This window comes from Linepithema humile, chromosome 3, assembly GCF_040581485.1.
Source record: "Linepithema humile isolate Giens D197 chromosome 3, Lhum_UNIL_v1.0, whole genome shotgun sequence".
NCBI lineage: Eukaryota > Metazoa > Arthropoda > Insecta > Hymenoptera > Formicidae > Linepithema > Linepithema humile.
In genome coordinates, this window is record NC_090130.1 from 23,226,793 (window position 1) to 23,238,162 (window position 11,370).

Sequence of the window (11,370 nt, forward strand, 5' to 3'; positions counted from 1 at the left end):
AAGTGGCTAAAGATATCAAAAATACACTTTCCGGTATCAATTGCAACGGATACGAGAAACGCACACAGCAAAGTAAAATAATTCAAAAAATATTTGCCGCGTATGTGCTAAACTTGGTCGACGCGCCATCTTTAGGCGACCGCCTGTATCTTATACCCCATTTTACAGTAAATTTCAATATCAATTGTCGCACGATCAATTATAGTTCGCGTAGTTATCGACATTTCAATGTGCATAAAGCAAATTACGTTGATATCTTTATTCTACATAAAATAATTTTATCTAATTTTATTAATTCCTACACGCTATAGATATTATAATATATAATACCTGCAATAATCAACAATGCAATAATACAAAAAATGGATTAATCAAATAGAATTAGCAAAAATTATATGTAACCAGAATTAAATTCTGATTTATCATATCTCGTTTTAATAACAAATAATAAAGAAAAAGAATTGCATAGATCTATTTGTAAATAATAGTATAATGTATAATGATTATACTTTATAGATAAAACCGAAAATTGCACAAATCTAACCTATGCGACTTGAACAAATAAAATGTAAAATCGAATGGCAATATAAGCACCAAATATGGAATAGCTTTAAGATTTTCTAATTATTTTTAAATTTCTGTTTATGAATTCTCAACACAACAGATATTCAATAAAAAGAATTGGAATAAAAAAATGTTTTGTCTACACCAATAAAATATTGATATATTTGTAAGAAACTTTTTATGACCTGAATCAGTATCCTTTTCAAGTGACAAATATATGAATTTTTAACTTATTTTGATATTAAATGACACATTGCTTATTGGAAAGAAGTAAATATATAGTAAGAAAATCTTTTTCAATAACAATTTGGAAATAGAGATCGCTGTAGTACCCTGTTTAGCAAAGAAAAGGTTAAGTCGTTTCGCAATACATTGCTTATTTCAAAATTTAGAAAGAAAATTCATATTGATTTGTTCGCATACTAAATACCTGTCGTATGTGTGATCTACTTTGATTCTTTTATCTTTCGCAAAATTATCATTCACTGCCCAATAATACGCCGCACTTTTGCGGCAAAACACGGCCGATACGATATCGGCGAATCGTCCGTCATTTGAAGTACGCTAACAGCCAGTTTCCGTCTGGCTACGTATCTCTTGACAAGTGACGTTCATTTCGCATCGTACACACGCAGGATTCGGGATGATTCGATAGAACGCATATCGCGCTGGGGGCGTTTTATTAGAGTGTACTGGAGTGCACTCTTTATGAAGCTGTATTATATATTTGATGGAATGCGAAATACGGCTTCACCGATCGTGGCTTAACGTAATTGTCCCGAAATCGACTCGTCGATAAACAACGGCACTGACACCGATATCAACGGCGAAGAATGCGCGATGCGTGTCCCGGCATCAAGAACGCAGTATCCAAAAACCTCGTGAATAATGTCCAGGTATCCATAATACGCGGAATAGAGGTGGCGAGTTAACGAGACACATAAGTCTTGGAAGAAAGGTATGGAGGGTGTCAACGGCCAGCTGCAAACCAAGTATCAAAAAATCGCCGCGGAATACTCAAAAGTGAGGCACTCTCGTAAGATGTAACAGATTTTGCAATATATATTGCTATTTTTCAATCATTGCTTACACTTTTATTTAGTAGTGTATATATAACAAAGATGGTCTTTGTAGGTTCGTGCGCAAGCAAATGTTCTAAAAAAGGCTGTGATAGAGGAGCAAGCACGTAACACAGATGTTCGAAATCAATTGAAGGAAAAGGAAGTGGAACTTCGGAGAGCTGATCAGGAAATAGACAGTTTGACATTTCGTAATCAGCAATTGACAAAGCGTATAACTGTACTGCAAGAGGAGCTAGACAAAGCACAGAATAAACCTAAGAAGGGCAAGAGTAAAGTACAAGAGAACAATAGCCAAATTCCAGCATTACCACCCAATAACATCTTAGATGAGGAATTTCAAAAGAAGATAGTGGAGAATGCTCAATTATTATCACAAATTAGTGACAAAGATAGTGAAATTGAAAGTTTGTACGAAAGGATACAGCAATTAGAATATAAACTCGATTATTGTGAAAAGTCTAAAGTAGAATTGGAGTGCCAGTATCAAACTACCATAGATAAAATAGAAAGAGAGAGAAATGACTTACAAAGAAAATTGAATGATAAGCAAAAACATGAGGAAACTGTATCGTGGTCTAGTAACGAAGGTAGACGTGATGGTTATGATTTTGATACGAGAGGAATGTTTTCCAATCATCGTCAAACAGAACCATCTCCAGTTTCCTCCCCATCTGCTTCACGTAGATCTTCAAAGTCACTTGGAGAAGGAAAGCCACAAAAGTCACAAGAAGAAAGTAATGAATTTCTCTATGCAAAATCATATGACTTAGAAAAAGAAATTAATCATTGGAAAGCTCAATATCATGTACTCAAGATAAAGTTTGACGAATTAGAGCAAAAGGAAGCTATAGCATCTTTTCAAACTGACAATGATGCATTGGCATTCGTGGAAATAAATAACATGGTACTATTATCTATTTCCATTCTTTTTAAAAAGTATGTAACTTATATTTAACTATAATTATTTGTATTAACTTTGTTGACAGATTGGCAAACTGAGTGCACCTTTTGCACTACCAGAAGAGGTTACAGCTCGTGAATTAAAAATTAGGGATTATTTCTTGCAAGAAATTGAGAGAATAACAAATGAAAAACACATCTGCCATATAAAAAACTTAGCTATGGCTGCTAATGTAAAGAGATATATTTTTTATTTCATTTTCTAGATGAATGTATTTTTGTACTTTATGTATGTATATATATATATATACACATACACATGACTATGTTTTAGAACGAAGTTATGCATGTGCAGTTCGATACAAGTGAATCAAAGCGAGAGAAATGCGAAACAACGCTATTAGAGGCACATTCTAATTACAACAGTTTACAAAAGGAAAAGGAAACACAAGAAGGAAATTATAAGACACAACTCAATACTATGAGTGAACATCTTGCCGTTATGAATGAGAAACTTATCTTCCAAACGGAAGAAATACAACAATTAAAATTTGAACTAGCCAATAAGGTAAAAATGCATATATAAGGAATCATCTTGTGAGGACACTTAATCAAAGGTTCAATTTTTCAGAATAGTAAAAAAGGAAAACAGAAGTGATCCAGGTCAGCATTGCAAAGAACAATCATTGACATTCCATCAATGGTATGATTTAATCATGGTTATTGATAAATATAATTTTATGTACATATACGGATCATACCTGATAAGCAGTGATTTATAAACTTTTGCGCATACTCATATCTTTAGCTGTAAAGATCTTTAATGCTAAAGAGCTATTTAACTTAATATCACATTATTTATAAAATCAAAATAAAACCTTATCAAGGACATTGTTCTTTTTACGAATGATTTATATTAAGTTTAACTCTTCTTCTATGTCATATATGTGCAACGATTCCCATTTGCTCATACTTATTTACAGCTTTTGGTACACAATAAATTATACTATCCTAAATTCATCAATAAAAGCGTAGGTGGTTTTTTGGTATTACTTGTATACAATTATTTATAACTAAAATGTAAACTGACACCTGCAATGATAAATTTGCAAACTATTCTTTATTGTATTAAAAGAAATGTAAGAAAATGTACAGCTACTGTTGACAGTAGATGTTGTGATAAAATTAATGTATATGGTAAAGCAATTATATGCATTACTTTGTGTGTACTGAATTAATTATAAATAAAAAATTATAATTAATCTTACATAGTAATTTAAAAAATTTATATTAAAAATTAACTAACTGATTGAATAAACATCTCCATCTTGATTCACTCGACTTTAATAGCAAAACTAGCACCACAACTACATCCCTGTTCAGCTAAAGGATTATTTGTTATCCTAAAAGCAGATCTTATCAATTCTGTATGAAATTCAATTGTTGACCCTTTCACATATTCTAAAGAAGTTGTATCTATAATCACTTTAGTACCATCTTTCTGAAATACTCTACAACACAAAAGAAGTTCTATCAATTGCATATTGTTCAGAAGTTTATATATATTTATATGCATACCTATCATCCTCGTGTATATTTTGATCTAAATCAAATTTGTATTGAAATCCGGAACAACCTCCACCTTCCACTGTGACTCTCAAACATGTGCCATCGCTTGTTATTTCTTTTAAGCGCTGCACGCAACTATCACTAATAATCAAAGTATCATCGGACTTGACAGCAGCATTCGTTGACAATCCTTGAGTTGATGCAACCACAGATATATTGCACCATGATGAACTAGAAAATACATAATAAATATTTTAATGCTAGATTATTAACTACATATAACACATCCTATTGATTATCTTTTTATTATAATAATTGTTATAATAATCGAGGGATATGTATCATAATTACATATAATCTATAAAGTTTTCAAAGTATAATAACATAATTACATGTTTCATATTATATAAAATCAACTCACGTTGTGCAAAAGTAAATATGCTAATGAAGAAACTCGTGTTTCACTTACGTCAACAATCGAGAAAAATACCGATTCGCCGCAAAATTTGAAGACAGACTCCACACAGCATGGGTCAACTTCGCCATATTTTAATCATATATGTCATATATCAGCTGATAATAGAGCTGCTACTTTTTTTCCAAATTTTGCCGCCGATTTAAAGCACATTCACAAACTGTGTATCTTATGCAGGATACGTACTGAATTCAATTGTTTCACTATCCAATAGGAAAATGTTTTTTCTAAAAGTTACTAAAAAAAACGCACTTTGACCGAACACGCTCCGTTAGCGTGAATCATTACTATTGGCAGAGAGAAACCTAAGAGGGGTCACGCTGCCGTTTTTCGTACGACGCTTTTACTAAGGCACTAGATATGTAGGTATTCTCATCCGCCATTTTGGTTCCTATTAGATGGAGAATTATAGCGTATACAGGGTGACACTTAAAGACTGCCCACTAAGTACATAGCGTTATTCCTTGCCAAAAAATGAGTCGAAAAAAGTCCTGAATCATTTTTAATAATTGACGTGTTACACATGTACGCTATACTATACTATATACGCTATAATTCTCCATCTAGTAGGAACCAAAATGGCGGATGAGAATACCTACATATCTAGTGCCTTACTTTTACCAGAGAGAAGACTGAGAGACTCTTGGTTTCATAAGAAAACATGTACCATGTATCAACATTAAAAATTAAAATATCGGCTTCTTTCAACACATTAAATGCTGGACAAAAAATCTAGTCCAATTATAAATCTTTTGTCCAATATTAAACTAGTTGAAAATAATAACACCTAATTTTGTTACAAACATTCATCTGATAATTCAACGGAAAATGTGAGAAATGCCGATATTTTAATTTTTAATGTTGAGACATGGTACATGTTTTCTTACATTTATATCCTATTCTATAATTTTTCATTCTTCATCACTGTCAGACGATGAATCTATTAATTCTTGCATTATAAGTGCTACTGCTGTTAATATTACTTTTTTACGATCTTGTTTCGTTTTTATTAGCAGAAGCGCGCTACCACGCTATGCTATTGTTGTTCTCGGAGCTTGTAAACGCTAACGCTACAAACACACTACCTCGGAAGGTATAGCGTTGATAGCGCGCAGTTATGACGTATCACACTATCATTAATGGCATCATAATTGCGTTTGGTAGCACTACCAGCTAGCTCCGCGAACAGTCGATAGCACTAAATAGCGCTAATAGCGTCTCCTCGAACGCACTCTAATAGCGTTTTCGATTATACAGGATTTGAACGACCCAGGGTTGGTTAATGACGTCATTGCAACCTCTCCACCAATGAAAGACTTGCATTTATAGTAAAATAGTGATTGATCAACCCTGGGTCGTTCAAATCCTGTATAATCGAAAACGCTATAAGTTAGTGAAAAATTAGAAAGAAAAAAAATGAAATAGGAAAAGAAAAGAATGTGTTGCATTTGAAAAGAGACAGATTCTTGTAGGAGAGAAAGAGAAAAAGAGGACAATAGTCTCTCTCATATCGAGTGACGACGATATGGCGAAAGATAAGATTTGAGCATACACCATCGTAAAAGTCGAAAGACAATTGCACATACATGATAAACGTCGCATATGCCTGATGTAAATATTATTATGAATATGAGGATGGACCGTCGTGACTGAGGGAAACGCTGGGAACGGAACGCGGAGCGGCACGGCGCGGCGCGGCAGCACGAGTAAATAGCAGCGGATCAGCTGATGAGGCACAACACAACACAAGTCAGTCAGTGGAAGAAGAGGAAAGCTCATTGTTTTCCCGCTGCTGCTACTGCTGCTGTTATTGGTTATGGCGACGAGTAGCTCCGACGGCTCCTGCACGGCGCCCGCTGATTTTCAGCTTTCCTCCGAGTTGGAGGACGCGTCGAGTCGCCTGAGCATGAATCTACTCAAGTGCCCGTTGTGCCATAACAGCCGTCGGATTTTTTATTGCCGTCAGTGCGTCCAAAACGGCGATTTTATACACTCAAACACCGTCTACTCAGAACGGTGCGTTTGGTGCTTTTTGTCATTAGTGACGAGACAATTTCGTCATCTTTTCCTGCAGCTTTCTAATCAACTGTTTAATATTTGATCAAATTTTGTGTAAATTTTTGAAACGTATGTCTAAGAATACAAATATTATAGTTATTTAGTATGACATTACTTTAGAATATGCTCTAACTATAGTTATAATTACTGGCGATGTTGTTTAGGTTTGCGGATAAACAGATGCGGCTTGTACGATTGAAAGCTGCAAGAGCACAGTTAGAGGAGAAATGCATGAAGGCTCTCGAAAGACATAAGCAAAAAGATAAGCTGGTACTGTAAAAATAAGAAGTAATCTTTATTTGTAGATTAACACTGTTGTCCACATAAAGGAGTAATGGATGATTATTTGTACATACACATTTATCTTAATGCATGATTACAACAAAGTTTTTTGTGGACAATTGGTCTTTTTAATAATTAAATGAAAGCTATTATCATGCAATTTATATCACTACATTTTCGATCATGAATCACTGAATATTTATACAATTACTCAGCAACATAATATTTCACAATATTACTTAATATTTTATTTCTTAAACATTTATTTTCAGATTTGTGATATAAATATATGTAAGGAAAGAGTGAGACTACTTCAGTCTCTAGTAAATGAGACAAGGCAGAGCATCAATAGAGGTTTAAACATTGCATTAAAAAAAAAAAAATATATATATATATATATATATATATACTAGCAATTTTTTATTTATTTACTTAATTTTGTTGTACATAGGTAATCAACGTTTGAATGTTCTAAAAGATGTTAATTCTCAATTGACTTTGAGAATGCCAAAGCATGAGGAAAGAATAGATAAAATACATCGCTATGTTATTAGCTTGAAGGGTAAGCAAGAGAAACAGAAGGAGGCTGTAGATAGAAAACGGGAACAACTAAAAAAAGTTATCAGAACTGCTGCTAAGCAGTTAATTCAATACATTTTTCCATTATCTAAAGTCCAGCCAAATAGAAGGTATTAAAGTGTTAACATCAATATTTGTATTCAATATATATAAATATTCGAACGTGTTAATCTCTATTAAAATTTATTAGTTGTCTGTTTTATCCTCAAAGATTTTGCTAAAAGATTTATATAAATATTATTCATAGCTTATGTAGTAGTGAGGACAGCGATAGTGCTACTTCTGATATCGTCACTAGCGCATTAGCGGATGCATCGGGTACATCATACGTGCGAGGTAGATGGATTAGTGAAAAAGAAAACTCTTTGGAAATTCATCATCGTATAGTTGAACCAACGTTGCCAGCGACAGGAGACTACAGTGCTTACTCTCTCTGGGGTATGTGTATTTTATTTTCTCATTAATAACATTACATTTATAAATATATATTTATTTAGTTGCAGCGAATAAGGATGGCGTGCCAGGCGCAAACAAAGAAAATGCGATGCACAATCCAGCATATAATATCAGTGCTGCTTTAACTTATGCTACGCAACTAGTTAATGTTCTTGCCTATTATGTTAATATAAAATTACCGTACAAACTTACTTGTGGGTATGTATTAAAAGTTTACTTGTATATTCATTTACTTGTAATAGTCTGTCCCAAAAGTAATGAGACTAATTCTGGATTAATCGTTTTATTAAAAATAGGATCAAATGCACTTAATATTTTTCAAAGTAGGACTCTTGAGCGTTGACTCAATACAGTGGTTGCAGCGTTGCTGCCATTCTTTGTAGCAGCGCAGAAAGTCTTGATCTGAAATGTCTTTTAGAGCACTCGTCGCGGCTGCTTGGATCTTTTCAATTGTCTCAAAACGGTGTCCTTTAAGGCCGAATTTGAGTCTCGGGAACAAAAAGAAATCGGCCGGGGCCAGATCCGGACTGTACGGTGGGTGGGGAAGCGTTGACACATTTTTCTTGGCCAAAAATTCCCTCACTTTAAGCGATGAGTGACTTTGCGCGTTGTCATGGTAAAGAAACCAGGTTTTCGCATGTTCATATCTTCCGAAATGATACGTTGCACATCCGATTTCGGCAATCCCACCTTATCTGCGATTAACCTCACACTCAAACATCGGTCAGAATCCAAAACAGACTTCACTTAAGTCATATTGTCGGCAGTTCTGGACGTTGATGGGCGCCCTGAGCGTTGTTCGTCCTCCGCGTCTTCTCTTCTTTCTTTGAACGCCTTGTGCCACTTGCACATTTGTGCTTTCGACAAAGTCTCGTCCCCATAGGCTTGTCTTAACATTTCAAGCGTGTCGATAGCGGATTTACTGAGTTTGACGCAAAATTTTATCGCGTACCGCTGCTCCAAATTGCGCTGCATTTTTGACCGTGACGCGACCCTAAAACATCTTCACGCTTTGCTGGCGATCTGAATGTTGAAACAGCTCGGAGGCAATTGAGTTGGGTCAGACTGTATACCTGACATCCCCCACCAACCATTCCAATAAATCCATCCCCCGACCCTTCTGACTGGCCCACCAAAAATAGTCTTATTACTTTTGGGACAGACCATGTCCCACCATATATTTGTTCATCTGTCGTATAATAATTTTTATTTTTTAGCTCTAGATAATGCAAAGCACAATATTTAGTGATTTTGCAATGAACTTTTCTTCATGCATGTTCTCCTTTCAGGGAGTTTTGTGGAAATGAAATGTCGGACCAAAAATTTGCTAGGAAAGTAGCAAGGCTAAATAGTAATGTGTTACATTTATGTTTTACACAAAATACCGACATAGATGTTTTACATCCCATGCATACATTACAAAACCTAATGCACTTGCTCAATACTGAAATCAGTGACCTCGGAAGGTAATTCATAATAATTTCGTTATCTTCAACAGCAACAAATTCGTAAACTTTTATCAATTACAATATATCTGTGCATTGCGCGTTACAGAATTGGACCAATGGAGGTTGATCCATCTGTAATAGCACAACTTCATAGTCAATTAGTCCCTGATTTAGAAAATAGCGACGATTCAGCTTCCGACGAAGAAGATCTATGTTGGGGATGGGAGGCTGTAAGTTACACTTTTGCAAATTCTAATGGGAGAACATTATTAACACATATTTTTCTAACATTATATGTATATAGGTACCAAATATCACATGTCCCGAAATGGCAGTACCTACTTCTGGAACGATGGTCAGTCAGCAATCTTCTAGTATGCAAGTGCATCAGAGTGTCGCTGGTGGCTTGGTAACAAGTGCAGCGGCCAGTATCGCTTCAATTTGGCGAGGTTGGACTAATAAATAACTTTCCTTTTAATAAGTAAGTTTTTTTCTACATAAACATACACATGCACACACATTTCGAATTCTTCAAATCAAAGGACAGGAAAGATGCTTCGGAACAAACATGATATTAAAAAAAAAGTATATAATTTATATAATAATATTTATATATCGCGGGAATATAAAATATGATTTTAAATCAACACATGTAAATATAATAACTTTCTTAACTTACACTTACGACACATTCAAAGTAGTTCAAATACGCTGTGACAAATTTCGTTAGATCTGATATCTAACTTAGTTCAAATAGTTCAAATCTAAATAGAAGGATTAGTAAACGGCTGTTTAATAAATTTATCGACATTTTATATTTCAATGCACTACATATATATATATATATATATATATATATATATATATATATATATATATATAATAGTTTAGATTATGATATATTAAAAGATGGATATTGATGGTCTACAAAACAAAATGTATATTCATTAGCAGACATATATCTAGAATTTGTTATATAGTGGTATATATATGAGAGTGTGCAATGACTGCCTTTTCTATGCTCGCCGCATTTGATGTGATTATATATCCATACAAATTATGTTTATATTGAATATGCCATTATATAATATGTTTCATATTCTGAAATCCGTTAACATAATTAATATCAGAATTTTATTTTGTAAAAATCCTTAAATTTCTGAGATTGTATTCAATATCATTTAGCAACAATGCAATATTTTAATTGCAATATTAACGTAATGAATTTGCCTTTGAATAATATTGAATAAATTAGTATCAATTAGCACGTTAAACGAATATTACAGAAATATTTCAATAATTTGTGGGAAATGCACACGTTACATTATTTATAAGTGGCTATTATGTAGCATTGTGCATACTTTCTATAACATAACAAAAACAATATTCATTATTCATTTTATACTTAATAATGTAAGGAAGGGATATTGTACATTTTACTTTAATTGGATTTAATTATCTTAAGTATGTTAAGATGAGAGCATGATAAATAGAGTATTATAGTCATTGTGGAATATACGATCATCTGTGGAAAAGTAGCACACAATTTTACAGTGTAGGTAATTAATAGTTTTTTTTACAGTTGCATCTTTAGTCCAGCCAATCTACAATAATCTTACTTTATTTTTGTATAGTGCGTTGAATTTTATATTTTTTAAATAAAGAAATATTAATTTGTTCCTGACTGTCCGATATCCAAGATGAAGATGATTAATAAGTTATTCAAGTTAACACAAATATCAAAAACATAATCTATTTCATAATTTTGATGAGAATGTTTTTTATGCAATATCACGTCGTTAAACATTCAAATTTCTTAAGCTAATGTAAGTTATTTTTTAGACACTGTAAAAAGTAGAAATACGAAAAAATATATTGTGGATAGATAAATAGACCTATCTATTGTAATATTGCATAATTTTCTTATACATACATCCAATTTTCGGAATAATGTTAT

At 33.3% G+C, this 11,370-nt stretch overlaps 3 protein-coding genes across 5 annotated transcripts; 2 read left to right on the forward strand and 1 right to left on the reverse strand.

The window, feature by feature from the left end:
- Nucleotides 1-911: 911 nt before the first annotated feature.
- On the forward strand, nucleotides 912-3,813 carry LOC105668720 (putative leucine-rich repeat-containing protein DDB_G0290503). Of its 2 annotated transcripts, none has more exons than XM_012361240.2 (5): nucleotides 912-1,587; nucleotides 1,699-2,550; nucleotides 2,633-2,779; nucleotides 2,881-3,114; nucleotides 3,183-3,813. In XM_012361240.2, exons 1-5 carry the CDS (start codon nucleotides 1,525-1,527, stop codon nucleotides 3,183-3,185), a joined length of 1,299 nt encoding a protein of 432 aa, XP_012216663.1. In that variant the 5' UTR covers nucleotides 912-1,524; the 3' UTR covers nucleotides 3,186-3,813. The 2 variants fall into 2 exon arrangements, with proteins under 2 accessions (XP_012216663.1, XP_012216662.1); XM_012361239.2 differs by having other exon boundaries at nucleotides 918-1,587; nucleotides 3,178-3,813.
- Nucleotides 3,233-4,868, reverse strand: LOC105668724 (iron-sulfur cluster assembly 2 homolog, mitochondrial). The gene is made up of 3 exons (XM_012361250.2): nucleotides 4,585-4,868; nucleotides 4,125-4,346; nucleotides 3,233-4,057 (listed from the first exon to the last, which is right to left on the reverse strand). The coding sequence occupies exons 1-3, from the start codon at nucleotides 4,659-4,661 to the stop codon at nucleotides 3,880-3,882; spliced, it is 477 nt and encodes a 158-aa protein (XP_012216673.1). The 5' UTR covers nucleotides 4,662-4,868; the 3' UTR covers nucleotides 3,233-3,879.
- A 1,129-nt stretch (nucleotides 4,869-5,997) lies between these two features.
- Atg14 (autophagy related protein 14) lies at nucleotides 5,998-11,092 on the forward strand. 2 transcript variants are annotated; one of them, XM_012361362.2, is made up of 9 exons: nucleotides 5,998-6,606; nucleotides 6,813-6,918; nucleotides 7,203-7,284; nucleotides 7,382-7,619; nucleotides 7,757-7,947; nucleotides 8,007-8,163; nucleotides 9,255-9,431; nucleotides 9,520-9,643; nucleotides 9,718-11,092. In XM_012361362.2, exons 1-9 carry the CDS (start codon nucleotides 6,407-6,409, stop codon nucleotides 9,877-9,879), a joined length of 1,437 nt encoding a protein of 478 aa, XP_012216785.1. In that variant the 5' UTR covers nucleotides 5,998-6,406; the 3' UTR covers nucleotides 9,880-11,092. The 2 variants fall into 2 exon arrangements, with proteins under 2 accessions (XP_012216785.1, XP_012216786.1); XM_012361363.2 differs by having other exon boundaries at nucleotides 6,578-6,717.
- The last annotated feature ends 278 nt before the right edge of the window (nucleotides 11,093-11,370 follow it).